The sequence below is a fragment of the Loa loa genome, assembly GCF_000183805.2.
Source record: "Loa loa unplaced genomic scaffold supercont3.20, whole genome shotgun sequence".
NCBI classification, from domain to species: Eukaryota; Metazoa; Nematoda; class Chromadorea; order Rhabditida; family Onchocercidae; genus Loa; species Loa loa.
This window is the reverse complement of record NW_018108200.1, coordinates 308758-336372: the sequence shown is the minus strand read 5'-3', so window position 1 is coordinate 336372 and position 27615 is coordinate 308758. Positions and strand designations below refer to the sequence as shown.

Genomic DNA, 27615 nt, shown 5'->3' with positions numbered 1-27615 from the left:
TTTGGGTAGATTTGATTGGTGTTTGATTACCCAACCATTCAGCTCGACAAATAAATTATCTGCCAGTTTTTACTATTTCACGACACAAACCGTCCTTTGCTTCAATGAATCCTTTCCAGTTTTTGCGATTGCCTTTCGAGAGCACTGGCTTCATCATTCAGTTTGCAGGGAATATCTTCCTGGATTTTATAATCTTTCCCCGTTCTTTTCATTCATCATCCGGCTTTCGTTGTTCCTCCGCTACTCCTCATACTTAGCCTTCGAAGTAGTTGTATCAACAAAGGTTTCGGCGTTTCTTTATCTTCTACACCATCTTTCAACCTATGCGTAACACGAGAGATTATACTGTAACTCGTCCTCACAAAATTCATATTTATTTGACATCGTTTACTTAAGCTCGTCAAATCCCAAAACACTTAATTTTTGCCATGATACATTGTGACACTGATCATCCGCTGCCTCCCAGCTTCCGTCCTGAAACTCATTCACTCACATATCTTAACGTTTTGCATCACGCCGCATATACTTCTATTGCCCTTACATATCCATTATTATCGACTATGATAAGAACTCTGAGAATTTGGAGAGTCTAAAGAGCTGAAGCAAGTGTCCTTTGAAGCGGGGAAATTGAAATAGGACTATAAGTTGGCTAGTGAAAGGAGTCATTAAGGGAATGACTTATGGCTTGGGGAGCAACGATTAGCCCGACATGAAATTAAGAGATTGATTTACTTCTCCACTTTCTCTGTAATGAATTATCGCTCTAGCAAACGTAAACGAATCCCGATTATCTCGAAATGAAACTTCAAAGCCTACTGCTGCATACCTATTTCAGTTAATCGTGAAACATTAGCAGAAAGGGATTTCCAAATCCGGTTAACGGTCAAAGATTACTGATATCTAGCAAAGTTCATAATGCCAACAATCTGAGCGATTGTCCTGACAGTCTGCTGTATTCAATTCGAATATTCTGAATATGAAATATTAAAAGTTGTGCAGTTCCAATTTGCAACCCAACATCGCACTGCGTAATAACCAACCTTTTTAAGTTCCACGAATTTGAATATAAAACTGACGGTTACTGAAATTTTATCACCGGATATATATGAATGCATTCACAATGATAAAAGAAAAAACAAAATACCGATAAATGTCAAGTGATTAGGAGCAGTAAATCAATATTTCAGTCGAAGTTATTGTAATTACTGATATGGAAATGACATGACCATTCCATTTTTGTGCATAAAAATGAAGCAGAGATGCAAACACGCAAAAAAATACGGGATTCCTTCTAAAAAACTTATGTACATTCAAGAATCTATTTCGCTTAATAGTTTATCGAGATTTGCATCACTTAATTCACCTAATGGTTCAGTGGCAGGAGCGGTTGACGAAAGGGTTTGTGGCATCCTTGATAACTAAATAAAACTAATAAAATGTTATTGCATTTTCGCTTAAATTTCACGAAAAGTGAAACACTTTTAGGGAAAAATCTATACAGTTGCGGAAAAAAAATATCCATTCTCTAATTATGCTGGAAGTTCAGCACAATTACAATTTCTACCTGTGCATTCAAATCTGTGCCAATTTCGTCCAACACTTGTCTAATAATTTGTCTTATTCCTCGTAATCATCCGATTCTTCTAGCATCAGATTAAGTGCATACGATGTCATCTAAAATTTGAAAAAGTGCTAGAGAGTGCTAGAGTCCACGAATATTTAATGTGGAAAATTTTAATTTTGGAAAAGTGCTAGAATCCACGAAGTAGTATTTAATTTGGAAATTAAACAGATGAGCAAAGTAAATGTTATGAAGGAAGATGGACGCATCACAAGTATTCCAACAAGCTTAACTAACAGAAACCATTAAAGTTATCAAGTTCTCTGTGGACTGTTTCCATGTTGTTAAAGCATAATTTAGGGAGAAGATAACTTCTGATTTAAGCCATTCTCATTCTTTAAGAATTTATCATCTGTGCTGTGCGCATCATTCCCAGATTATCTTGTTTGAACACAAACCACTACAACTCAACACACAGATAGTTAGTAACACAAGCAATTTTTTCTACCTATTGAACTTCACCTTTACCGATGTTCATGATTAGTTTTCTCCACTAACTCCTATACCGTTTTATTTCGAAAGACTAATAGAATTAAAGATATCGAAGACCATACGTTATCAGTTATACCAGGTCGTCTTGGATTTCAACGAATTCATGGAGATTTTTAACCAATTTTTTCGTCCCTAATTGTTTATTCATTATTTTTATCATATTAGTTGTCTTTCCCACCGCACTAGCCATTTATTCTGTGCTGTACATTTCTCTGAAAATCAAAATTATTACGAAGCGATATATGGATGTCATAAAAGAGTCGTTAAGGTGTTCGTTAATTATTAGCTATTCCGGTTAAGCGCTCTGAAACTTCATTCTCAACATGTGGGATTATGCAAAGATAAATAATGTATCCCTCACCTCAGAGCATATTAGAAGGTTAGTTTGCCGTAAACTTGAATGAAATTCAACGGATGACAGAAGTAGTAATGAGAACTTATTCTTCGCGCTGACTGCATTCATACGTGCACTTATATTCAATTTTTTAGCTTTTCACTTTCACAACTGCAATAGTTCCTTAACAAGAATACTGTAGACTTCCTTGTGTCTCGGCTTTGCGAGTTTCTTGATTTCCAGCTCCTGGAAAAGTAGGAAGATGTGGAACTTCTTTGAGAAGCAAAATGGAAGCAAGATTTAGAAAAAAAAAGATTTATTCAAAATTTAAAAATGATACCAACTCTTTCTCCTTCCTTTCTAGCGACTTAAAATCCCATCCGACTTTTCTATTTGTTTGATGTGAAGTGTTTTCGTTAGTTCGCATTCTTTCTGAAACAAATTATTATTTCTTGATATGCTCTTCGACAAATCACTGGTTGTAAAGTGGACTGGCATTCCTAACTCTACAAGAATTATTTAAATTAAAAAAACTGCCTTCAGGATGTAATTTCTTGTGTCAGCATACAGTGCTTCACTATAAATCTGATAAGATCTGCAAATGTGTAAATGAAAGATTATAAAAGATTACGAAGTAGAATACGAATCAGAGAGCAGAAAGCCCCTCACCTTTCATAACCCAAATTAGTTGCTGTGGTCGTAGAACAATGCGGAAGATTTAGAATATGAATTCAACACACAAAAAGGGCTTGCAAGTTACGCGGCCCACTGCACATAGCCATTTTATGGCACTGAGTGAAGTATTCTTCGATATTATTACTCGGTAAGGATGATCGGAATGAAGTTGCAAACAGAAATAAAATGATTGTGCAGTATAACAAAGGATGACCAGTTTGAGTCACAGACACTGATGGGATCAGAGAAGATCACGACAAAGTCACAGATGATCCAGAGGAGACAGCCAAGGTAACATCGTCAAATATCGTACATGCCATTTCTTAACGGCATCAGCCAAAGTTCACCCATCTGTTGACTGGTGCTATTAGATTCCAGCAGCTCGATATCTTATTGAAGTTCAAAACATACTGGGAAATTCCACTCCACTATACAGGACGAATAATGAGCAAGAAAGGTAAAACGATATTAGATCTTAACCAGTTACAAGCACTGATTAAGTAAACAAAGTGCAAGAAGATCGATGGGATTTACAAATAAAAAATTGTTTCGCTGCAGTAGATGGGATATTTTCACACAACGAAAACAATCTTAGTGTAGTTTAAAGAAACTGTACACGGTTGTCGGGCATTGCTGTGGGATGCGGCTGGGGGGAGACGGTAGGAGAGATGGCGGGGGACTGGGTTTCTGCAATGTATTGAGAGGTGGTTCGAATAGGTTTCGTAATGGATGTGGTGGTAGATTTAACGCAGTTCGCGTTTGTGACTCAACTTTATCTACTGTGGGAGTTGTTGAGCTGTCACCAGTCTCTTCCGAAATTGAGCCAGTAGGAATGTTAATTTGCCAGAAGTTGTTAAGCTACTAGCTTCACTTAGCTTTGGTGAGCTAACAAACAAAGGCAAGATACGAGTACTGATGTTTAAGTACTGAAGTATGTACAGGGAGATTTGTTCTCTTTTCGCATTGTCTAGACTTTCTCGAAGATTTTAGTTTTTTGCTGCAGTAGCAAAATGGCGACAGGGACGCCAGCAGATGAAGGTGATATTCGTATTGAGGAAGACGATATCTTGGATAATGGTAGTGATTTACTTACTTCCACGGATCACATGAGTGAAGATCCAGTAAGTTTGATTAAAGTCTCGTCGGTATTGTTTACGCATTCTACGGCATAACATTGCTTTATTTTCAGTTCTAAGTGATTAGCTTTATTATTGTTTTCTTTTATTGCCCATGCTGCCCATGCTGATATCTTCGCATATTTTAGTCAATATATATACAAGTACTAACTTTAAGCTAACCCAGCTCGTCAAATGTTATTCTTGTTGATTTCTGTCAACGGTACAGTCGCTTATTGAGAAATTGCCAGAATAAGCTTTCCGTAAAAATTTTCTGCGGTGCTACTGTATAAGCTTGTTTCGGAGTATCATATGCTGTGTCTAACATATGTATTTCAGGATATGGAGGCTTTAACAAATCGCATGAAAGAAATTGAAGAGGAGGCTCAATTAATACGCCAAATGCAAAGTGATGTTGAAAAACAGATGAATATGAGCACCGGCAGTAATACTTCCCAAAGTGTGGCGTCGATTGAAGATAAAATTGAAGCAGACAGTAGATCTGTTTATGTGGGAAATGTATAGACTTATATTTTTATTTACATGTTCCTTTTTTAATCTTTGAATGTTATTGCATTGTTAAATTCCTGAAGCGAAATTTAGGAAAATTCGATTTTTTGTGGAATTTGACCTTACGCCATCATTATTACAGGTTGATTATTGTTCGACTGCAGAGGAATTGGAAGCTCATTTTCATGGGTGCGGTTCCGTAAATAGAGTAACAATCTTGACAGATAAATTCACTGGTCATCCAAAGGGGTATGTGTGCTTCATATTAGTTAGCCTTGTGTTACAGGGAAGAGACTAAATTTCTGGGACACTTCGTTGTTTCAATAAAACATGAAGTGACTTAAATTTCATATGTAGTTGGTTCCTTATACTTCCACTTGTTGGATTAAAGGAATGATTTTGCAACTAGATTTTTTAATCATTTCCGGAAAAATATGATTGTTTTGATCACTTAACTTTTTATTTATAATAGGGTTTTTTTGGTATGGGTATTTGAGATAAATGTCGAATAAATCATGTTTTTAGATTTGCTTACATTGAATTTGCTGATAAAGAAGCTGTTCAAACTGCTCTAGCTCTTGACGAATCGTTGTTCCGAGGCCGGCAAATCAAAGCTAGTTTTTTTCTTTTCGAAATTTCCATTATAAATAAATAAATCCATTATAATAATAAATAAATCTATTATAAATAATAGATGGTCCGTTTCTCTTCTTGTCCTGGAATTTAATGCTTGAGTAGCTTTAGGTTTGTGCCAAACGAACAAATCGGCCTGGTGTAAGTACCACAAACCGACCACCGCGTACACGTGGCCGTGGAGGCACACGTGTAATCGTGAAGTACATCTATGCCGGTTATCGGGCTAGGCGGCCGCCAAGGTAATATTTAGTAATAAATGAATTTTCTAAGCAAATTTATTGATTTCGAATTTATAGATGCAAATTTCATTATTCATATCTTTTTCTGTGGTTTGCTGCTTATTTCAGGCCCATATTTGAAATCCGAGTAGTTTTTTGACGAAGTTTTTTTTGATTTGACTCTTTTTGATAAACTTGGATTTATTACAGGCGTCGTGGAGTTTTCGCGCCATACTAAACATAGTGTTGATGCTGTCTGAATGGGCAGGAAAAGCATCCAGTCATACCATTGTTTAAATTTGGCGTGTAGGACGTGGTGACGTCTTTTCGTTACAATCTACTACCCATATTTTTCACATTTTGTTCGTTTGTTGTATTTTATGCATTAGCTGTTGCTGTTTTCGACATTTTACTTTTTGAATCTTTTTCCTCCTTGAGAGATCTGAATGGCTTCCGGTATGATTTTAAACTAAGCTGTTTAAAGTATAATGAAAAACCATTACAATTTACATCAAATTCGGTATTATTTGGTCTGATCTAGCTGCAGCGAAATGCATAATGCTACGAAGGTATTCATTTTGGGTCCAGGAAACTAAATTTTCGGCTCTATTTAAATTAATTTAAGTTAATTTAGAATATTAAGGTACTGCTGCTTCATTTTTTTTCCAAAGTTAAGAAGTGAAAAATCTTTCCATTTCAATTTTGGTTCTATCTCCTACTTTGCAATAGAAAAAAGATCATTTAATTCCTATTTTGTACTACGTAATACACACCTCATTTCTCTCAAAGCCGCAGTCTACGGTTTTTATGTGTCGGTCGGTTTTTAATTTAAGCTATTATTGATAATGATATTATATTATTACTGTTTTCATAACTATAAAGATTTGTTTTTCAATTTAAGGGTTTTAGTTTTCTTTGAAATTGTCGTTGTTCCCTTCGCAGTTTTGATAATTCTTTTACTTTTTAATTGTCATGCTGTCGTCAGCTCTCATTGTTTAACAGATTGATCGTGGCCATTGTTATTGTTGTATAAGGATATGGATATTTAAATCAAATTTGCTTCATTTTACTAAAAAAAGAATGCCTCTCAAACATAAAAATTACGCATGTAGGATCACCTGTTTTCCTTTAGTGCCAGAAGGAAATTTACAGCTTTTTGGTATTTTTGAAAGGGAATTTTTGACAAAACAAATAGATACTGAAAGTCTAACTTTTCACATTCTCTTTTGTTTTCTAACCCTTTCTTAATGATCAAACAGTTCCAAAAGTCCGTCATAAAATTGAAGCTACCTGAGAGAGAAAAGAATGTCGACAAATCATTTTAAAATTGTTCTTTACTTTCGTGGAATTTGGCGCTCCTAGCTGTTTGAAAGCGATTCAGATTATATGGTAAAAGTTGTAATGGCATATCTTTTCGTAATAATTAGGCTAAAAGAAACCAGGAAAGTTATCTTGAATAACGAGGGATAATGTTTCATAATTTTCGGAGAAAAAACTCGGAGGATGCTGTCGAATTGTGTGCCAGTTATTCGGCTGCATGCAGTGGTTCATGTTTCTCCTCACTTATCCATCATTATTTTTTGGGAGAAGGCTGATGCACGATTGGTTATTTTTAACGTTATATGGCGGGAAAGATGATAGGCGATAATTTTTTCCATACTTCCATTGCATTGAAGCGTTTCGATTTTGAATTTGGATGTAGTTTGGGCCGACTAGATCAAATGATCTTTACGGACCTTTCCGCTTTTTTAGTAATAACCGTTCTGTCAGATATTTTATTCGTCTTCGTTCTTAGATGTTGGGAAACGTCTATAACATTAAAATAGAAAGTGTACTTTAATCCTTCGAGCCAAACCAAGTACCCTTCAGGTGCAATCATATAAAGAGACGAAAAAAAAGTTAAAAAGTTGCTTTGCAACGAGTGTCATTTTCAGGCAACCTGCATCGAGATTATGACTCTTTAATGTCATTGAACACTTTCTAACACTTGAGGAAATTTGTTCTGAATGAAAGATTAATTCCCTTTCCCGTACTAAACATTCCTCTAAAAACTGGAATTTAAGGTGTGCTCCGAGATAGGTCAAAAATGTTGGATTATTGATTATGAAATTTAGCATCTTTTGGTTTTAAGGAATTTTCTGGTAACTAATGAAATGCCAGGACTGCGATAAGTGCTGGTTTGATACATCTGAGCAGAGAAAGGGATAAGCCTTGCTTGTCTTCCTCCAGAAATTTTGCCAATAAAATTTAAAACTAGAATTTTTGGCTGTGAAATTGCTTCTGTTCTTCATGCAGCGTTCATTAAGTCTAACATTGACAACTCAAAAAATTTTTGACCACATAATATATAGAAACTATGAAAATAAAGATCCGTTCTCAACTTGCATCGCGTCACAACAAAGGTCATTTGATAATATGATACCTGATAGATGTTGTTTGACATTATTTGCTACTTCTAAAAGACTGTTGAGGATCACAAAATTCCTTGCTCAATTGTTCATAAAACTCAAATATTAACATTAGAGAAATATCAGAAGACTTTTACAACAAAATCATACGTTATTGTTATAATATTGATTACGCTTTAGCATAATTATCTTGGAGGAATTAGTAGGTTAGATTCTATCTCGTTTAGAATAAGATGAATTTTTCGAGAGAAAGTAATGAGAAATCCACAGTTTTTCGTTACTATTCAACTCTATGCAATTGTTTTTTATAAAATATTTCGTAGGGAACCGACCTCTACTACTAAGAAGTCTGAGTACTGAATAGGAATAATTTCAAGGATTTGAAAACTTCATCACTGGTAATAATCTGAAATATGGTTATCGGAATGTTTGTGCTTCACTTCTATTGCTATTTGAATTTTTATAATTCAGCTTTTGGAAATGTGCTTTATCATATTTCTACACTTCTCAAACATAGCCAAAAAAAATTTTAGAATAGATTAGAACGAATTTATTTTAACAATGGTGATTTGGGATATCTGATCTCATTAATATTCAATTTTTGAAAACATCTATCCCAGTGTTTTTAACAGAGTACAATAATAAAGTATTGAAATTAAATTGAAAGGAAATGAGTAAAGAATAAAAAATGCGGGAAAAGTAAGTTTTGTTTTCTACATTCATTTTAATTCTAGATTTTTTGATTTTCTTTTAAGCTGGTTGAGAAAAACCTAGAACTAAGTTAAATCATAGTTTAGGTTAAACTATTATAGGCGATCTGTTTATAAGATCAATGGAATCTATAAAATAAAACTGAAGTAAAGTCCTCATAAAGTAGTTTGAGTTGCAGGATAAATGCTTTCTACTTGCATTAAAAAACAATCGCTATACCATTCAGTAATCACCTCCGTCACCCTCGGGTACCATCAATGAACTTAGGCATAATCTTAAGTCTAATTATTCAAATTATAAAGAACTTGATTCTTGAAACACCGAACTGAGCTTGAACTTACTTAATGTGTAGCATTTTCAGGAAACAACTAACTGCAGATAATGGTTCAAATTCTATTGTCAGATTTGTAATCGATCGAAATATCAGTTTTAGATAAATCTTCAGTATCAGAATTGTCCAAACAAAATATTTTTGCAAATAGCAACAGCAGAATCTCTAGCTTCCAGATTATTATCATCCTTTAAAAAAACTCCAATTTGAGAAAATCTACTCGTCGAGATTTTTATTTCAGATTTACAGCAATTCATTGAATCTCTTCAAACATTCCATCATGCGAAATCAAGCTTATTGATAGTCAAAGTATCAGTTTTGGACTTGTCGTAGCTAAAACTCCTAATTTAGAGCTTACCAACAAAATTTCATTTTTATTGATTGTTGAAGCACCTCTATCAGAGACGTTTTTGAATTTACTGTTAATTAATGTTTCATTTCTGAACTTATGAACGACACGACCCATAAGTTTTAGACCAATTACCCTTCGAATTTGTTACTTCAATTGTTGTACTGATCGAAGAACATAGTGATTTAGGAAAATTGGCAATAGCAATTTCGTTCTCCGTTTTAGCGTTAGCTGAAATCTTATTTCCAGTTGCATTCTTGTTTAAAGGTTCAGTTTCGGATCTATTAAATGCAACCGTACTTTTAAATAAACTGCCAGTTGAAAATGGAATTCCAGTATCATTACGAGAAACTCTAATTTTGGCTGTCAACAATGGTTACTTCAATTACTAACTCGGTAGTTAAAGTCGTATGCTCAAACGTTCTAATTAAAACTTTACTATTTTCATGTTTTTGCCAATAGAAGGTTCAATTTTAGGTATATTGGCTACCGAGATTTCATTTTCAAGGTTTTTACTGGAATAAAGCAAAACCTTTAACGCAATAATGATGGAAACTTTGATTTATCTCCCAGAACTATAACTTCCGATGTGTTGCTGATTAAGTTTTAAATTCTTAAAGCTTCCAAATTTGAAAATCTAATTTTAGGTTTTCACACTCAAAGGGTTAGTATTTTATGGCTGAGCTCCATTTACCCATAAAATGCTAGTCTTTTGAAATCTGGTTGAATAAGCATCGAATGATTAAATATTTGGTCAAATATTTGGTTTTAGATTTATTGCCAGTCGAAATGTTTTTTTGCTCATAAGACAGTCATCGAATCTTGCAAGCTTCCATCATCACTAATCAAAACTTCATTTATTTTACCGCCAAAGGAGACATTGTTTTCAAATTTAACAGATTTTGCATCAGTTTGAGTTTCATTCCTTTTTTTTCAATTTTCGGTGAATTACATTTGATTTTATCGGCCCTCAAAATATTGACTTCAGTGATTTTTCTCTCGTTATATTATTTTCATTGCTCTTTTCTTCCCACCCTATGCTCATTTAATTTTCTGTTTTCAACTTTCTCGATATCATTTTTAATTTTTCTTTTCTACCATTTGTTTTAATAATTTTATGCTTAGCATTTTCTTCAGAATTCAACAAAAAAAGATGAAGAAGGATGCAGCAAAGGTTGGTAAATAAGGCAGTTGAGTATGCTTAATAAAATCAAATTGCATTAATCTTATTTCACTGCACTCAGCTTTTTTGACAAGTGCTCTCACAGCAAGATGCCAAAATTGTTTTCTATTCCTTAGGAATGAAATTAGAAATAAAAATAAAACTTACTCTTAATAATAATCTCAATCAATAACTCCATACTACAAAAGAATATTTATTCCATAGAACCGAGTTCCATGATACTTTGTCTGCATTACTGGCTTGCTTTCAAAATAAAATATAAGAACTAAATGAATGCAGTTCTATGTACATATGTTATTTTTGAATTCTACATTCCTTAGGCTTAGTTTTGAGATATTTCTCGAGCATCTTTTGATGGAATGATGCAAATAATTTAAAAAATAATTCACAAGACTTAACCATCTGGAATAAAATTTTTGCTTATCTAACGTTGTCTAGCAAAATTAGATCTATAAAATCCAAGCAGTTAGAAAGTATTTTAGTAATTCCAAGCAAATTTAAGCAGCAGCATGCCATTCAGTAAAGGCTCGATTTGTTAGTTTCGCTCACTTTCAAAGTTGATTTACCTGTTGGCTGGTTTTTACATACATATATTTTACCGACTCTAAAAATTGTTGGTGAAACACAAAGGGAACTACTGAACAGGCTGAGTTTATCGTCTTGGCTTCTAATTTTTAAAAACAAGGTATTCCCTCAACAACTAAAGATTCCCAAACGTCAAAACCGATGTTACCGAATTGTGATTATGTATCGAGTAAAATTTATAGACTTTAAACTTTAGAAATTATGAACCACTGATCAAGATGGTAGTAACTTCTTCGAATTTTGTTGGCCAATACTAATCGACGCAATCCTTTTGGAAGCTCTTCGAAGTCTCTGTGATAAACATATCAGATTTCCATCAATCGATAGAAAATGTATTGGGTTTTATAAGTTTTTACGGATAAACTTTCTATGAGAACAGAGAGGATTCATGTTTCGATACTCGCTAGACCTTAATAACCAATTACAGCCTGTTTTACAAAATAGAATTTGCTTAAAAATAGTTAAATTGCAGAAATAGCCTACCTTCTGTATTCTTCTGAAACTAACAGAATTAGCTACTGTTCAGGTTCAAGCATTATATGTAAACCTAATTTGTAGCGCTATGGATAGCAAACAAGTATCCTGCAATATATTTTGCACTCTTTAATAGCTAATCATATGTCTAAAATTAAACCCGCAATGTTTCTTTACATGTAAACTACAAATTACTTACTAAGATTTCAGTTTGCATGCCAAAATTGCACGACTATTAGCGCGACATTACCAGACAATCAACCGGCGACAGTGCAAAGCAACAAGGTATTGTCAGGAAGTGGGTGAGTATTACTGGCGTAATTAAGAATCAAATATAGCACGAATCGTTTATATGAGATGATCGATTTCATCTTCTAGGCTCAAGAATATACGCTACCCTGTCCTCTCAGCATAGTCTTCTATCTTTTGAAGATAAGTGTAAAGGTCGCAGTGAAAAAGATCATTCATTATTTACTACCCCTTAATAAATAAAAGGCTGAGCACAAAAATATAAGCCCGAATGATACCGGAAATTTATTATAACACATGTTGATATTATAATAAATAATGCCTTCAGATGTATCATCCAAACAGAGCAGTAGAATTTCTCTCCTTCTTCCCAACCACCAAAACATTCATGAATTATTTCCCAATTATCTGTTATCTTCTATAGCCTAAATATCCTACATCACTTCTCCATCTATCTCGTTCCTTCTTCCAAGATTTCTCGGTGGTAGCTATTAGACTGCTCCTTGAAATTACATATTTGTCAAACTTTTGTGACTTGACATGCAATAATGAGTAAAATAGCAATCATTTGAAGAAAACAGACAGGAAGCAGTGAATCATAACACTCAGCAAGCAATTCATAAAGAACTACAGTTAATCTAAAAATCGGATTCGATAGATTCAAACAACAAATGAATTGTGGCACAGATATTTTGGAAATGCTATCTGCTTTGGCTTTTATTTGCTAAATTTTTACGAGAACTTTATGAAATACTACTTCTTGAATTTAATTTGCATAGAACATTATTTTCAAAACACCATTCCAAGTAATCCTCACAAATTTCAATTCAACTTGAAATAAAGTTAGCCTATTCTTGGCTAAATCAGTATTCAGGCTCATTAAAAACCTTGAATGTCTAACAAAAACTTCGCACAATGAGACATCGCCATGAAAAGAAGACTGGATATTGAAAAAGTATGAAATAAATCAAGATAAGTCAACACCTGAAAACACTTTCGGTTATCTGTATTCCATTTTTTTATCCTTTTCTAATATACTGTATGTCAGCAAATGCCAGCACGACATACAGCCGGAAAGAAAGGCAAGCTATTCTTGTGGATAAACATTCAAATAAATACCTTGTTGTTTTAAAATGTTTCCCTAATCAATTATTAACAAAGCCGGTTAATTACAAATAACACCAGACAATTTCATCCGGCGTAATCCGTCCACATCCGATTATAGAAAGGGAAATGAGAAATGAAATGAATGTATCTTTCAGAAATTAAACATTTGATGAAGCAGGAAAATAAGTGTAAAAGATGAGTGACAAGAAGTGATTATGATTCTTTTCAAATGAGTTAATTCTCGAAACATTGCGGTAAACCGAACTACTCAACAAAGAAATTAGAAATTTGAAGTCCCGCCTCGTCCCTGACACTAATTTCGTGAGGAATGTATTTGTGGGGCAGAGCATAATTTCAATTCCAGGATAACAGAACGGTTCCCGTCTTGTTCAGCAAAGGTTAATGAACGAGGTAGTTGGAGGGCTACTTAATGAGCGCTGGACAAGAAATTACATGACGTAATATTTCAAGTCATACTCCGTTGTCATCTAATTAGGGTATAAAGCTGTCATCAAGTCTCTCTGTTTGTATCAGCTACCATAAGATAGAGTCATAACTACTTAACATTTCAAAAAAATATTTTGACAGATGGATAATTTTAGCTTCTTGGGTCCGTGGAGAGCATTTAGCCTTCTGAGCTGAATAATGAAATGGTGTGGTGGTAGTGAGCTAGGATACAAGAGGTATCTTCGGATTGTCATGGTTTCCAATTTCTTTTGAAATTTGCTTAATACAGGCGATTTCAGAGAGTGCGGAAAATGTATTGTTTGCAATGGCTAATTCCCGTACTGCTTATACCCAAGCATTGGCTTCATCCAACATTTATCATTGATCAAGCTCTCTTCATGTGGTTTTATGTTATCGGATTTTTTATGGAAAGAAGGTTTGTCTTCCGTCATTTAATCAACTCTTTATTTATCTGAACAACAAAACATAGGAAAAATCAGGGAGGATACCTAATAGATCGCGGTTTTTGTCAGGGAGCAATAATTTTATTTATTCTTATGTAAACTCCCGCGCGTTTCCCAAAAGTGTTTTGGGACTTGACGATAGCTCCTAACAGAAAAAACATTTCTAGCATCGAAGTGCTCGTGAAAACATTTCCTCTGCAAAGTTAAGGTTGAATGAAGTAGCTTTTCGGCAAATGGTCAGGTAAATATGGCAGATAAGACAAAGGTTCACAATCTGATCCGTCCAACTTTTGAAGCGTTGTCTAAAGTATGGTTAGGCATTATCGCAGAGAAAAATTAGGTTCTTTTTTTTGACGAAATCTGTTGCAGTTTTTGGTGTATTTAATTTGTTAAGCATATCTCTGAAGTGTAATGATTCGTCGAGATTTACAGTGGCAGTAGATCAACACTGACCATTACCTTGTCATGCTGGAAGTCCGACTTTGGGAAATGTTTTGCAGCTCCTCTACTCAATTAGCAACTTATCGTCTACTTTTATTTAATACAACTCACGTTTATATCTCATTGTAGTTGAGAAATGATGGAATGAGTGTGTTGTATTGTAGCAAGGGAAGACAGTATTTCAGAACGATATTTTTTTCTGATTGTTTGTCACTTCGTGAAAACTTGTTTATAAATCTTCCCAATCTTTCTAATGTGTTTTCAATGCCAATTGATCATGGACTGGCTGTTTTGACAATTTCCTGCGTAGTTATAAGAATCAGCTTTGAGCTATTTCTAAGATAGAATATAAAATTTTTTTTTTCGTATCTAGGCTTTGCAAACGAATATTTGGGAAGGGCCCTAAGTAGATGTATTATAGATATAATAGACGCTTTAAAATCATCTGTAATGTATGCAATGTAACCTTTTATTTATGAATTCATCTGAATATGAAGCGACAAAGTTAAACAATGTAAAACTGTTTCACTTTTCCGTAAACCTTATATATGTATCAGTTCTTTAATACCACAATGTCTTTTTTTGCTTTTCCAAATAAGTTTTTCGATTGTTTCTATAAATCTGTCCAGCGTTATACATCATGGACTGGAATTTATTATTCTATATAGGAATATTTCGTCGAAATTCATATCAAGTACCAAAAAAGCATTGGTAAGGATCCTGCTACTTGGTGTGGACGGTAATAATTCATTTCAATTCTGGACAGTAGTAATTCAAAATATGATAATTTACCTAATACTCCATTCTATTGATTGACAAGCATTTTCATGAACATCATTATTTCAGGCCATGCTATATCTGCTCCATAATATTCTTCACGGCCGTTGGACTGTTATGTTGGAGTGATAGTGATTCTTGCATATTTTGGCCTTCCTGTGATACTGTTTTCAACGGAGAAATGTGTGCATATGTTCGTGAGAAAAGGCAGTGGCTTTCGTAAAGCAAAAAATTGAAGCAAAGAGTCGCTTTTTTGTCTTGTTCGTTACTTTTTTGACGGGTACTTTTACTGCCGATTGAAGCACGTGAATGTTTTGTTTCATGCATTTCAAAATCACGAAACTAAACACTACTTTGACAGTACCTATCATCAGATAAAATTCATATACCTTATGAAATTAGATTCGAAGTTTGTTGGGCAATAAAGCCTTTAAATCGATCTTACTCATCAGTCTCCGGACTTCCTACCTGCGTTGTCGGTCAGATGAGTTTCTGGATGAGAGGTTATGGATTTGGTTATAAATATAAGAGATCTAAATTTTCTATCGGCAGTAGTCCAGAATCCGGAAACGTTTTCGTCTGTACCTATTACTTCCATTACCACGTTTTGTTTTCCGTGTGCTTGACGTTGTACATTTCCCTAATCCTAACGCATGAATTTATTCCTATAAAATTTTCAATGTAAAAAAAAACGGCAATTCCCTTACTGTAAAAATTAACTCCAGACTTGTTTTAATTCTTATCCCTATGCTTGGTAATCTCGATATTTTAACTCAGTCACAACAGTTAAAACTATTTCCCAAAATTTACAAAAGCCATATTATGAATCAAGTTGTCTCTATTATTATGTGGTTTATTGCTGGCCACCAGCAGCACATTCCACTTAAGGATATATTACAGATTCTTCCGATAATCTTTATGTACAAGAAATCACAATTATGATGCCAGATTTCCATGCAAGTTTCTTCAGCTTATATAACAACATAAATCGGTCCTTTGCTGGAGATCGATCCTTTTAAATTTTCATACAAGTGATATTGAATAAACTGTTACATCATATTACAATTTGTTTGACACTAGATACCCTCCGTCAAAACAAAATACTGCACAACCATATTGTGTCTCCGCTATATGATGGTACATGCTACTATCCGTGAAAGTAACAATGCGCTTTTATCAAAAATTTACTGTTTCTTAATTCAAAATGACAATTTGGTGCTCGAACGCTAATGACAAATAACGGAAAAAAAACAAATGAGCAATGAAATGAAGACAGAGAACTTCGAAACTTCTCAACAGTAGCTCGTAGAAGCTAAAAACTTAACAGATGATGAAAAATACTTTTAAAACTGCCAAGTACGTAAAGACACTCTGCAGAATTAATCAGAGCGAACAGATCACATACATGAACGGATAACGATTACTAATAGATTGAAATTCCAAAAAAAGACAAGGATGAACTACCCTGCCTTAAATCACCTTATAAAATGTATAAAATTTAGTTTTGCCATTCTGCAAATCCCTTCACTAACACGACACATCAAACGATGCTTGCAGTTTGCCGCTGATGGGTGTGCGCTAATAACTGACTTCGAATTGTCTCCAATATAGTTTTCTATGTAATTTTTGAAACGACTTTCCTTTTTTATTTCCTTTATATTTCCTTTTATAATTTCCTTTATATTTATTACTTCCCTTTATGAGAACTTTATTATTGTTCATGTCGTTCCCACACCCATTAACAAAGATGCAGCAAAATTTTCACACTTGGTACAAGATGAAATATTGCTCCTCATATCACACAAAGCAGCACATTCAAAAATTTTGAATTATTCCTGTTTCTTGATACAGAATCCTGAAATATACGCCACAAAATAATGGAACGTAAGATGAAAGAAGTTGAAGATATGTATGAAGTCGAAACTTACTTAAAAGCAAGGAATAAAGTAAATGGACATCTTAACAAGGCGCCGAAACAACGAAAAAAAGGGATACGGGAAAGAGTGAAAAGATTACTTCACTAAAAAAAGTTCGTAAAATATAGAACAACGTTGAAAATTTGAGAATACGATGTTCTTAGCTTTACGGATAACACAAACAATAGCTATAAATGATATAAATTATCATGAACACTGATTATAATGACATTTGCGATATATTCGGCTCCATCATATGGCGACAGCAAAGACATTAACAATTGTCACAACTGCTTTGTTTTCCCATCGAACTGTAAATGACACTGAAAACAAAAATAAATTACTTTAAACAACATAAAGTGAAGAAACTAACCATAATGATATGACTCTATAAAAAATGCAAAAAGAGAAACACGACTATGGAAATTCCATATTTCATGAAATAATCCTTGCATTACAAATAAATGGTTGAAGATGACAGTTCATCTAATAAAAAAGAGTAACGGAAAAGAAATCCGAAATTATTTACGGTCGGTTGCCTTGTCCCAGTAGCAAGTGCTCGATACGCTGAGACCTGCTCCAGTATTTGTCTGCATGATCACACAGGTTACTAGAAAAAAAAAAGTAAGAACAAGCAAATCCATGTTAGTGCGGAATCCATGTTAGTCAAGTTTTAAAAATCTTATTTTACTCTCCATCTTCCTTATGACACTTTACTAGCGACAATTAAACTGTGATTAATAACACAGAACAAAAACCTACAGACGAAAAATATAATCAAAAACTTCTTAAAGTCAACTGGTTAAGTGGAAAAAATGCAAAGGCAGAAATCGGCAGCAGTAACATGATGGAAGTATTCACCAATATATTTGTAAGGCTTGTTGAGCTTTACAAGATTAGTGGTAATTGTTTCTACAGCCTGTTGGCTCCACTGATTTGTTGTAACATGCCAGTATGGGCTGTTACCAATTATATTATCCAAAGCCTAAAAAAATATTTTTGCACTTTATTAGCCATTATCATGTTAAGATGAATCTGATCGTGTTCTAATAATTTCTGATTATCCAATTGGATTCAGTTGGATTTAATGATTTGAAGGGGAAAGCCAAAAGGAACACAGATAGAAGGATGAGTCAATTTACTATCAGAAGTGCTTTATGCACTTAGCTGCAACCCACTATATAATTAGAATTCTATTTTCTTTAAAAATCCGAAAAAAGAACTCCCAATAAATTTCTCTAGAATTTTACAAATGAAATTTGAATACAGGATTATTAGCAACAAGTAAAAAAAATCGTTGAATACACCAACCTCTTTGCTAATAGTTTGAACTTCCTGACTGAGAGGCACTAGGTGAGACGCAGAATTCTAAAATACACAAATGAATAAGCCCCTTCACTAATATGAAAATATAAAATAATCTGCTCCAGAAATTAAAACTCTGGTATCAATGGAAGGTTTGTTTTTAGGGAAAAAGATCGAAGGCATCCTGATATTCAAAAAAAAAAAAAAAAAAAGAAAAAGAAATACAACTAACCTCAACAGGATACGTATCGCTCATCATTATTCAGCAATTTATTTATCTTATAAAACACCGAAAATGATGAAACACGTTAAAATTTTTTCTCCTAAACAGCACTTTCATCCTGCATGGCATACAATAATCTTTCTAAAAACTAACGCCACATTTATAAAAACGCATAGCACCCTTCAAGTTTTCTTTGCCTTCTACGTATCTTTGAGAACATAAGCTAATCCATGAAAATAAGTAAAAAATTTTTTCAATGAAAGAAATAAGGATGGCGTCACAACCAAAGAGGGATCTAAGGGGTAATGATATTATTTACTACTTTATTTCATCGATTAACATAGGTGCAAGTATCTATGATACATCTAAGCAACTGAACATGAAAATACCAAAGTAAAACCTTTCTAGTCATAATTTCTAATTAGTTCTCTTGATCGCTGAATGATTACAAATGCTTATCAGTGACAAATCATTTATAGATACTTAATTGCAGCGATAATTAACCTAAATTTAACGAATCCGTCTAGAATAAAGGTTTCGAATTGAATAGATAATGCAAAATGAAACAACGGCTCTAACAGCTATAAAAAGAAAAAACATTTTCTGAACAAATATTTTTCCAGCATAATATTATGAGGAAAGAAACTTTTTTAGTGGGCTAGGAAATAAAAATTATTAGAGATAAAATAATAGAGAATGGAATGAATTTCTAATCCTAATTTATTAAAAACAAGATAGCAATAATCGAATGCGTAACGTCAAGAATAACAAAAAAGAGATGATGCGATTAGAATTCATCCTTCTTTCTCATACTCAACATGACTGAGAGTTGATCGTATTGCCTTAGCCAGCTCGGGAGTTGAGGTGCAAAGAATTCGACGGCTCATAATGTCAAATTCGCCCCCTGCAATCCTTGACAGCTTAAACTATTTACCAAACAAATCGCGTATATAGGAATTAAGCCAAACGATTAGTTTTTCAACAGTGGAGAAGATACCAAAATCTCAGAATCGACAATGTTTTCAAATTTTTTTTAAAAAAATGAAATGTTTTCAAATTTTTTTTAAAAAAATGAAACAATTCCCATTTTCTAAGCCTTACATAGCGTTCGGAAAAACAGGAGAATATCCAGCAAATGAATGAATAATTTCTAAGTTAGGTAGCATCACAATCAAACTTAGCTCTGGAAAAACAGATGTCTCATAGAACAAAAATATTTTCTCTGAAAATTATTTACCTGTTGGATCTAATAACACACCACCGGCTTCTTTAACAATGATCCCAGCAGCGGCCATGTCCCATGCGTGGAGACCATACTCAATATACGCATCCAGTCCACCTTGAGCTACATAGACCATATTCATAGCTGCAGAGCCGAATGAACGATGTCTAAATCAAGAGAACATTTGTAAATATAACAAATCAAGTTATTTTTTAAATTCTGTATTCAGATTAAAACAACGGTTGTAGATTCCGAAATCAACATTTCAGACATAGTAGTGATTAAATGAACAACAAGAGGCTGTTCTATCTATACGAAGGTTAGGAATTGGCTCTACAAAAGGAACAAACAAACTGGTTTAAACCATGATCCGCGAGAATGTATAATCCATGAGGGATGCGGTGGAGTTGGTAGAAAAAAGGCAACAACTATTCTTATTAATGTTTGACAAACTAATACGTTAGAATCCTTGACTGAAATCTATTTTCGATTAAGAGAATTTATTATTCTCGAACCTTGTAGTCTCTGCTACAAGTAATAAAACCAAAGTGGTTCTTGGTCAAGAAAAGGTTGGGGAATACTAAGTTTAAAACAAAATGATATAGAAAGTAATACTGCCATCTGATCTTGGAGATTATGGAAATTATCCTTCTTGACAATTAAAGCATAGCTGCTTGCAAATGAGTCCAGAAAATACTAATATTAGAACTAAAACGTGAAATTCTACATAACCCTACTAAAGATATTAAATCGACAACTTAAACAATATGTCATTAAACGTGACGTTCATAAAAAGAAAACCTTGATGTGTTTTATTCAATTATAAACAGACATGTAAAAGCTACCCTCGTATGCCTGCAAGACATTGCCGACTATGGTTATCTGACGTGATTTTCAACCATTTTTCACCAAATTCAGCCAAATTATGAATTCCATGTGACTGACCAAGTAGGCATTGACTTATTTCTGCAGAAAAGACAATTTATAACCAGCAAGACAGATTGATACTAGAAAACCGAGTCCGGCACGAAATTTTTTGTAAAAAACTTTCCCACTGCAAATGTTTAGTTAGTACCTTTGGTAGCAGAAACATGAATTGGAAAACCATTTCGAAAAGCTCCTCGTCCTGACTGTGCAGTATAAAGCTCTTTAGTAATTGGATTATAAACAATACCGGCACGCAACTGCTTCTTAATAGCCAGTCCTACACATATGGCAATAATTGGAATTCTGCAATTTCAAAGCTAGTGAAATTAATGTCAGGATTAAGATTCTGCGCTCTGTTAGACTTTTAAAATACCGAAACTTTAAAATGAACAAGAGAAATCAGATGCAGAAAATGGAAATTAGCTCACTAGAATTTCCATAATATAAAATACCTGTGCACGAAGTTTGTGGTGCCATCGATTGGATCAATAATCCAGGTGGGTGCATCGGTATAATCAATTTTCGCACCACTTGCCACAGACTCTTCACCAATAAACCTGTAGCGATACACTTTACAGCAGTTATCTAAACGTCTATACTTGAAGCAAATCGGTGGTTACTACAAGAGATATCCAGAATTTGTCGCATATATGAGCAGAAAAATTAAAACATTAACTTTTCAGATCGTGCAAGACTCGACATTCACATGTCAAGAAGTCTTAAGCAGATTCGGAAGATACACTGAAAATGCTTACAATTCCAAGATTTGATTACAAAAAAAATTATGTAACTGGGGTATTATGTAGAAGTGTTGACAAAAATTAACTTATGGTCAGGAAATTCTTTCGAAAGATTCTTGATCAACATTTTTTCAACCGCCTGATCTGTTTCTGTCACCAAATCGATGTTCGACACTTTCGTATGCACTTCTGAACATGGCTGTTCGAAGGCAGTTCGAACAAGCTACAAAAATTAAAACGAGAGATATACAAATCCGTATGATTGCAACATTTTTTAAACAGCATCAAGAACTTACTGTTCCTGCTTTATTAACAAGATTCAAGGCGAAGGTGAAAAATATGTCTTCATCAGGATGAAGTAGCTGGCGATTCATGTTCTTTCACTGAAAAACTTTGCAACCCATTAGTATTCGCAGTAACAAAATGAAACAAGAGATTTATCCCTGCAAAAAAAAGACAAAAAGTGGTAGCGTTACCAAAAACTACTGCCTCTTATGACTGTGCTGCTAAAGAATGGAAGAGAACAGCCATAAGCTCCACACTAATTCATCCACATTCTGATATATGAAAAAGAAAATCGATATGTGAGTGTATTATGAATGCTTCAAGAAAAATGATGTTTGTATATTCAAAATAAGAGAGAAATATTAAGGTAAATAAGATTTTGAGGCTATGGGTGGCAAATGGATTACTCTGGAAGATGTGCCAAGACATCAGCCTTCTAATGTTGATGTACTGTAATATGTCATCACGCTTCAAGACGTATTACGATCCAACATTTTAGAAGTTCATTCATGCATGAATGAGTAAATAGGGTAATATCAGGAAGGTTAAAAAGAAATCTTGCTGAGAGAACTGTAGCATAACTCCACATGGTGCTGTTCAGTTTATCCATGTGTTAGATAATTGCTAGTTTGGTATCAAATGCTGGCGCAAATTTTCATAAAGAAGGAAATTATTTCAAATTATTCACATTGGATGTTACAACATAATGCTCCCCTTTCTAGCCCTTACCTTACATTATCATTTGCTCAAGAAGGCTTCTCGTCAATTTTTCTGTAATTCTCTTAGCACACTGATGAACAACTTACCTTTTACAATAAATCATTAAAAGACTGATAGTTGTGGCACTATCTGGTGAAGCATTCTCTTCACAATTATGTCCGCATTACCACTAACTCTTATTGATGTAGATACTGTAAGACATATTAATCATGAAACTACTTCATAACGTGTTGGAAATCAATGAGTTAATTCTGATAAAAAAGGCACCCCGCTTATACGTTGCATGTCATGCAGCAAGCCCCATCTGCAAGCAATATGCCAAGTAATGTATCCAATACCCAAACCGCGTGTTTACAACCTCTTCCCCCTCCCCACCCTCCCCGTTTCCATTAAATACAGAAACGACCCCATCTATCCGTTTCTCACCCATGAAAGAATCATGCGATTTCACCCATAATTGTGCTGCTATGACGGTAATTTGCAGCGTAATGCAGCTCTCTTGCGCGAGAGTTGCGTCAGCCTGTTGGGTGTTGGTGGGATAATTGGTGTACAAGAGTGGTTTGGTGGTGGGTGATAAAGAGGTTTCATCCGTTGTTTGTTCTAGTCGTTCTGATAAGGAATGACTTCTTCTAGTAAACTTGCAATAGGGAAAACCTGAGTATCAACTTCTGCCTTCACTTTGTCGGTGATTCAGCCATTTACTTATATTTTCTTATCTGTGAATTCCTATCTCGATCTTCTTTGATCTTCCGGTTGACGCTATAATTTGCTTAATAAATTAAGCTTATGCAACTTACAAAGTTTCGGATTTATAAATCCAAAATTATTTTATTTTTATATTTAAAGGAGTTTGAAAGAAATTTGAAAAAAATGGAAAACTGAGTTTTGGAAAAGTATTAAGTGGGATTCTAGGAAGCAATTATAAAGAAAGTCCCTCTAATCAATGATAAGTGGTCCTGTTTTCAGAATTGTCGTTGTTTGAATTGTCATTGCGTTAACTCTTTTATTACCGCAACTGGTTTTTCAATCCTTTACGTGGGCATTACAGGAAATTTGGACTTGTTTCAAGTATGGATGATAAAATAGGTTTGTTTTCTATTATTCAAAGTATACTGGAAATTTGCTGTTTCAAACTAATTATTAAGTGCAAATTTCAGAAGAAGCTGAAAATAGGGAACCAAAAAAAGGTGTTGAACAAAGAGAATGGCTGGCCAAACAGGATCTCAGCAAGCTGGATCCAGACATGCTGACACCACTAACAGAAGAAGTCCGTTTATTTGTGGTCGCTTTCAGTTCCTGATTCCTGTTAAGATTTTCAAAGATTTCCATGGAGAATAGTACTTTTTCCTATTTCCAGGTAATCAGCCGACAGGCAACAATCAATATTGGAACGATAGGACATGTGGCGCATGGTAAATCCACTTTAGTAAAAGCTATTTCTGGTGTGCATACAGTTAAATTTAAGAACGAGCTGGAACGAAATATTACTATCAAATTAGGATATGCCAATGCAAAAATTTATCGCTGTACAAATGAATCCTGTCCAAGACCGAATTGCTACAGGTGTTTTATCCGTTTAATTAGGACATATCTAGTTTCTAATTTAAAGTTATGGGTTTGACGTTTACTTTCTTTATTGATAATTTTTGTTTCTTCAAATCACACGATTTCGTATCACTGTCTGTAAGGATTATTCCAACAAATTAATGATGAAGTGATTTTACATTACATTTTACTACAGTTACACTTAGTTGCAAGTGAAATTGTCGGAATTTTTCATTTTATGCGATATATTGTATTCAGTGATTTGGCCAACAAAATTGGATAATCTCGTGTGACTCTCTTCAGTGATCATAACAGCTTCTATGAATTATACGAACGAGGATTTAGTCATTGCATCACTTTCAACATTTTAATGTCTTGTATAATTTTAGGTCAGCAGGTTCAAGCACTCCTGATCTATTCCCATGTGAAAGACCCGGTTGTGGAGGTGAATTTAAATGCGTCCGACATGTGTCATTCGTGGATTGTCCTGGCCATGATATTCTAATGGCAACAATGTTGAACGGAGCAGCTGTTATGGACGCTGCCCTACTTTTAATTGCGGGAAACGAATCTTGTCCGCAGCCGCAGACTTCAGAGCATTTGGCTGCGGTGGAAATTATGCAGCTTAATCATTTATTGATCTTACAAAATAAAATAGATATTATTAAGGTGCATGTCGTTTCCTTGGAATTTTTTCGAAAAAAAAATTAACTTCCCATTCCTTATGGTCCTAAAACTACACTTTTTATTTTTTTAAAGGAGAGTCAGGCAAGAGAACAGTATGAACATATACGCAGTTTTGTTCAAGGTACCGTAGCAGACGGTGCACCAATTATTCCAATATCGGCTCAGCTAAAATACAACGTCGACGTTTGTATTTCATTTTAGAATTTATTTCCTGATTTTGCCTAAATTATTTGAAGTTTTTTGTTTGATCCTTTTGAAAATACTTGCTAAACGGGAAAATTATTGCATATTTTCTTATGATGTTAAGGTCGTTTGTGAGTATATTTGCAAAAAAGTACCCGTGCCTCTACGAGATTTCTCGTCTGCTGCTCGATTGATTGTTATACGTTCATTTGATGTGAATAAACCGGGTTCTGAAGTTGAAAATCTCAAAGGTGGTGTAGCCGGTGGATCCATTTTACGAGGTGTTTTATTTTTCACCTTGATCTTTTAAGAGTCTGAATGACATTGAATATGGCAAATTTATTATGATCAGTTGGTGATTTTCGAATGTTAATTTTTAGAAGAATACTGCTTAAACATTTGGTTGCTAAGTCCAAAACTTTGGAGCGTAATGCATTGCTTTTCGTTGTTAATAGTGCTTTAGCTCAAATTTATAATCGAACGTGCTTTTAATAATTCAAATAGAAGTAGAGCATTGCTACCAACTAAACTTGCGTAATGTTGAATCATTTTGAATGTGTAAAGGAACCATTTGCTTTATGTTATAGTAGTGCTCCATATAATACCAGGGTATTTATAAATTATTTTTAGGAATCCTACGTATCGGACAAGAAATTGAGGTGAGACCGGGTATTGTTTCAAAATCAACTGATGGTAAAGTGCAGTGCAGGCCTATATTTTCACGTGTCGTATCATTATTTGCTGAACAAAATCAATTGCAATATGCTGTACCTGGTGGTTTGTTTCCATCAAACTGTTAAAATTTTTTGGACTGTAATTGAAATGATTTGTAGCGAGGAACATCTACGATCTTTTTGTTTCCGCTTGTACATAAACTTCTTTGAAAATGGGAAATGTAAGCGGCAAATCAATATTTGTTAACTAAAAATCTACAAAATAGTTCGATCTGGGTATTTTTTAGTAGTTTTAACTCAAATTTTACTAGGTAGGAGTTTTGAAATTTGAATAGGAAATTCTCAATTTCCAGATTTAAAGCACAGGTTCTAATTAGCCGTATTTCCAGGTTTAATTGGCGTTGGGACCAAAATTGATCCAACATTGTGTCGCGGTGACCGGTTAGTGGGTCATATTCTGGGTGCGGTAGGAACACTGCCAGATATATTCACGGAAATAGAAATCGCATATTTTCTGTTGCGAAGGTTACTTGGTGTACGTACCGAAGGTGGCAAGAAAGCTGCAAAGGTGCAGAAACTGAGTAAGGGTGAAGTACTGATGGTTAATATTGGATCATTATCAACCGGCGGTCGTGTCATTGCTGTGAAAGGTTTTCATAATTACTTTTTTCTGTTTTTCTTTGTTCATGAACTTATATTATTCATAATAATGCTTCTTAAAAGTCTGAAATTCTCCTTAATTTTTGGTAACTTGACAGCTTTGTGAATACGGATCTTATTTCGAGTGTTTGCAGGTGATGCGGCAAAAATCGCTTTAACCGATCCGATCTGCACTGAAGTGAACGAAAAAATAGCACTTTCACGGCGTATTGAGAAACACTGGCGTTTGATTGGTTGGGGGACGATACGGCGTGGAACTACCATCAAGCCAACATTGCCAAATTCGAACTAAATTATTTAAGGTTGCATCAGTTTGGTCTAAGTTGCTCATCGATGGGCGTCATTGTCTTTCCATTTAAATCTGGGCAATGTGGAAAGATGTCTGCAGTCATTTCTGACTGGAAATTTTCTCTTCTTAAATAGATGACCCGCAGATTATGAATCGAGAAGCTGTACACATTTATATGTAAAATTTAAAAAGAGTAAGAAGTCTTTGAAATATCTGGAAATTGAGAGATTCAGAAGTTAGTTTGCTCAATTAGCATAATAGCTACTTTTGAGTTACCTACTGAGATGCGCCATATCGTCTTCTTTTATTTGATAATTCGTTATTGTTTCTTCCTTTATCTATTTTGGTTCGCTGTTGACATACTTTCTAAAAGCATATTGAGAATTAAAGTATTAATGTTCGGAATGACGTTGCCAATCATATAAATTTTATCGCAATGGGTAGTGCATGAGAAGAATTGGACAGTATTTGTGGATGCAGCATTCGAATTGACGAAGAGATATTGTACATTCCTTACATTCTTGTTTTCGAAATACTGAAGTTACGTAAGGTCGCAGACTAACACCTAGTCCGCGCACTGAAAAACCGGTATTATTCAGCGGGATTCGACAGCAAAACAAGGGGATAGTTAATTTTGCCTTGCACAGTTCGAAGAGCACTACAACCACCTGATGAGGGAGGATCGTACTGGTAGTAATAGGCGCGGCATAATAAACAAAGGTTTTACTAAAACTGACTGAAATTTTAATTACTAAAACTGACTGATGTAAGTTCTTCCAGTTTCAGGTAGCATAGCATGTTTCACTTCCAACTAAACATTTAGCTACATATTTCTATAGTTGGCCAAACTGGATTATACAGGTTGAAGCACAAACATTTTTATAGCGGACTGATTGGCACAACAATAGTAATAAGTACAAGTAAATATGTAATGTGACAAAACTAAATAGAGATCGACGTCAAAGTAAATTACAATAGGAAATGAGATCATGGAAAGCACTCACGACAGAGCTGGATATACGAAAGATAAAAAATAGATCCAAGAACAACTTATGCATCGATATCGCCACTGTAATGCTACATATATATATATATATATATATATATATATA

At 34.3% G+C, this 27615-nt stretch overlaps 7 protein-coding genes across 8 annotated transcripts; 4 read left to right on the top strand and 3 right to left on the bottom strand.

The window, feature by feature from the left end:
* Positions 1-215: 215 nt before the first annotated feature.
* LOAG_03635 (hypothetical protein) lies at positions 216-1409 on the bottom strand (the record flags this gene model as incomplete). Its single annotated transcript, XM_003139172.1, has 4 exons — positions 216-321; positions 392-474; positions 733-818; positions 1364-1409. 4 exons carry the CDS (start codon positions 1407-1409, stop codon positions 216-218), a joined length of 321 nt encoding a protein of 106 aa, XP_003139220.1.
* Positions 1410-3991: 2582 nt separating this feature from the next.
* LOAG_03634 (pabpn1-prov protein) lies at positions 3992-6147 on the top strand. The gene is made up of 6 exons (XM_003139171.2): positions 3992-4243; positions 4577-4756; positions 4890-4996; positions 5273-5360; positions 5492-5622; positions 5812-6147. The coding sequence occupies exons 1-6, from the start codon at positions 4133-4135 to the stop codon at positions 5837-5839; spliced, it is 645 nt and encodes a 214-aa protein (XP_003139219.1). The 5' UTR covers positions 3992-4132; the 3' UTR covers positions 5840-6147.
* A 2550-nt stretch (positions 6148-8697) lies between these two features.
* On the top strand, positions 8698-11967 carry LOAG_03633 (hypothetical protein; the record flags this gene model as incomplete). The annotated part of the gene is made up of 5 exons (XM_003139170.1): positions 8698-8708; positions 9082-9146; positions 9668-9775; positions 9878-9908; positions 11853-11967. 5 exons carry the CDS (start codon positions 8698-8700, stop codon positions 11965-11967), a joined length of 330 nt encoding a protein of 109 aa, XP_003139218.1.
* Positions 11968-13738: 1771 nt separating this feature from the next.
* Positions 13739-15513, top strand: LOAG_03632 (hypothetical protein). The gene is made up of 2 exons (XM_003139169.2): positions 13739-13881; positions 15197-15513. Exons 1-2 carry the CDS (start codon positions 13757-13759, stop codon positions 15348-15350), a joined length of 279 nt encoding a protein of 92 aa, XP_003139217.1. The 5' UTR covers positions 13739-13756; the 3' UTR covers positions 15351-15513.
* A 1256-nt stretch (positions 15514-16769) lies between these two features.
* On the bottom strand, positions 16770-18850 carry LOAG_03631 (hypothetical protein). Its single transcript, XM_003139168.2, has 5 exons — positions 18581-18850; positions 18355-18411; positions 17905-18028; positions 17573-17653; positions 16770-17366 (listed from the first exon to the last, which is right to left on the bottom strand). The coding sequence occupies exons 1-5, from the start codon at positions 18605-18607 to the stop codon at positions 17296-17298; spliced, it is 360 nt and encodes a 119-aa protein (XP_003139216.1). The 5' UTR covers positions 18608-18850; the 3' UTR covers positions 16770-17295.
* Positions 18851-19006: 156 nt separating this feature from the next.
* LOAG_03630 lies at positions 19007-22785 on the bottom strand (the record flags this gene model as incomplete). 2 transcript variants are annotated; one of them, XM_020446379.1, is made up of 8 exons in its annotated part: positions 22552-22785; positions 21757-21843; positions 21547-21683; positions 21173-21277; positions 20869-21023; positions 20639-20759; positions 19809-19960; positions 19007-19475 (listed from the first exon to the last, which is right to left on the bottom strand). In XM_020446379.1, the coding sequence occupies exons 2-8, from the start codon at positions 21832-21834 to the stop codon at positions 19366-19368; spliced, it is 858 nt and encodes a 285-aa protein (XP_020307016.1). In that variant the 5' UTR covers positions 21835-21843; positions 22552-22785. The 2 variants fall into 2 exon arrangements, with proteins under 2 accessions (XP_020307016.1, XP_003139215.1); XM_003139167.2 differs by lacking the exon at positions 22552-22785 and having other exon boundaries at positions 19366-19475; positions 21757-22551.
* On the top strand, positions 22620-26506 carry LOAG_03629 (eukaryotic translation initiation factor 2 subunit 3; the record flags this gene model as incomplete). The annotated part of the gene is made up of 10 exons (XM_003139166.1): positions 22620-22658; positions 22950-23031; positions 23623-23732; positions 23823-24028; positions 24400-24679; positions 24770-24880; positions 25005-25161; positions 25511-25657; positions 25944-26204; positions 26349-26506. 10 exons carry the CDS (start codon positions 22620-22622, stop codon positions 26504-26506), a joined length of 1551 nt encoding a protein of 516 aa, XP_003139214.1.
* Positions 26507-27615: the final 1109 nt, after the last annotated feature.

Coding starts and splice junctions, on each gene's coding strand:
- LOAG_03634 (XM_003139171.2), top strand. CDS start 4,133: ATGGCGACAGGGACGCCAGCAGATGAAGGTGATATTCGTATTGAGGAA. Junction 4,244..4,576: donor ATCACATGAGTGAAGATCCA/GTAAGTTTGATT, acceptor TATGTATTTCAG/GATATGGAGGCTTTAACAAA. Junction 4,757..4,889: donor GATCTGTTTATGTGGGAAAT/GTATAGACTTAT, acceptor TCATTATTACAG/GTTGATTATTGTTCGACTGC.
- LOAG_03632 (XM_003139169.2), top strand. CDS start 13,757: ATGTATTGTTTGCAATGGCTAATTCCCGTACTGCTTATACCCAAGCAT. Junction 13,882..15,196: donor GGATTTTTTATGGAAAGAAG/GTTTGTCTTCCG, acceptor TCATTATTTCAG/GCCATGCTATATCTGCTCCA.
- LOAG_03631 (XM_003139168.2), bottom strand. CDS start 18,607: ATGATGAGCGATACGTATCCTGTTGAG. Junction 18,029..18,354: donor TTCAAACTATTAGCAAAGAG/GTTGGTGTATTC, acceptor ATATTTTTTTAG/GCTTTGGATAATATAATTGG. Junction 17,654..17,904: donor CAAGCCTTACAAATATATTG/GTGAATACTTCC, acceptor TTTTTTTTCTAG/TAACCTGTGTGATCATGCAG.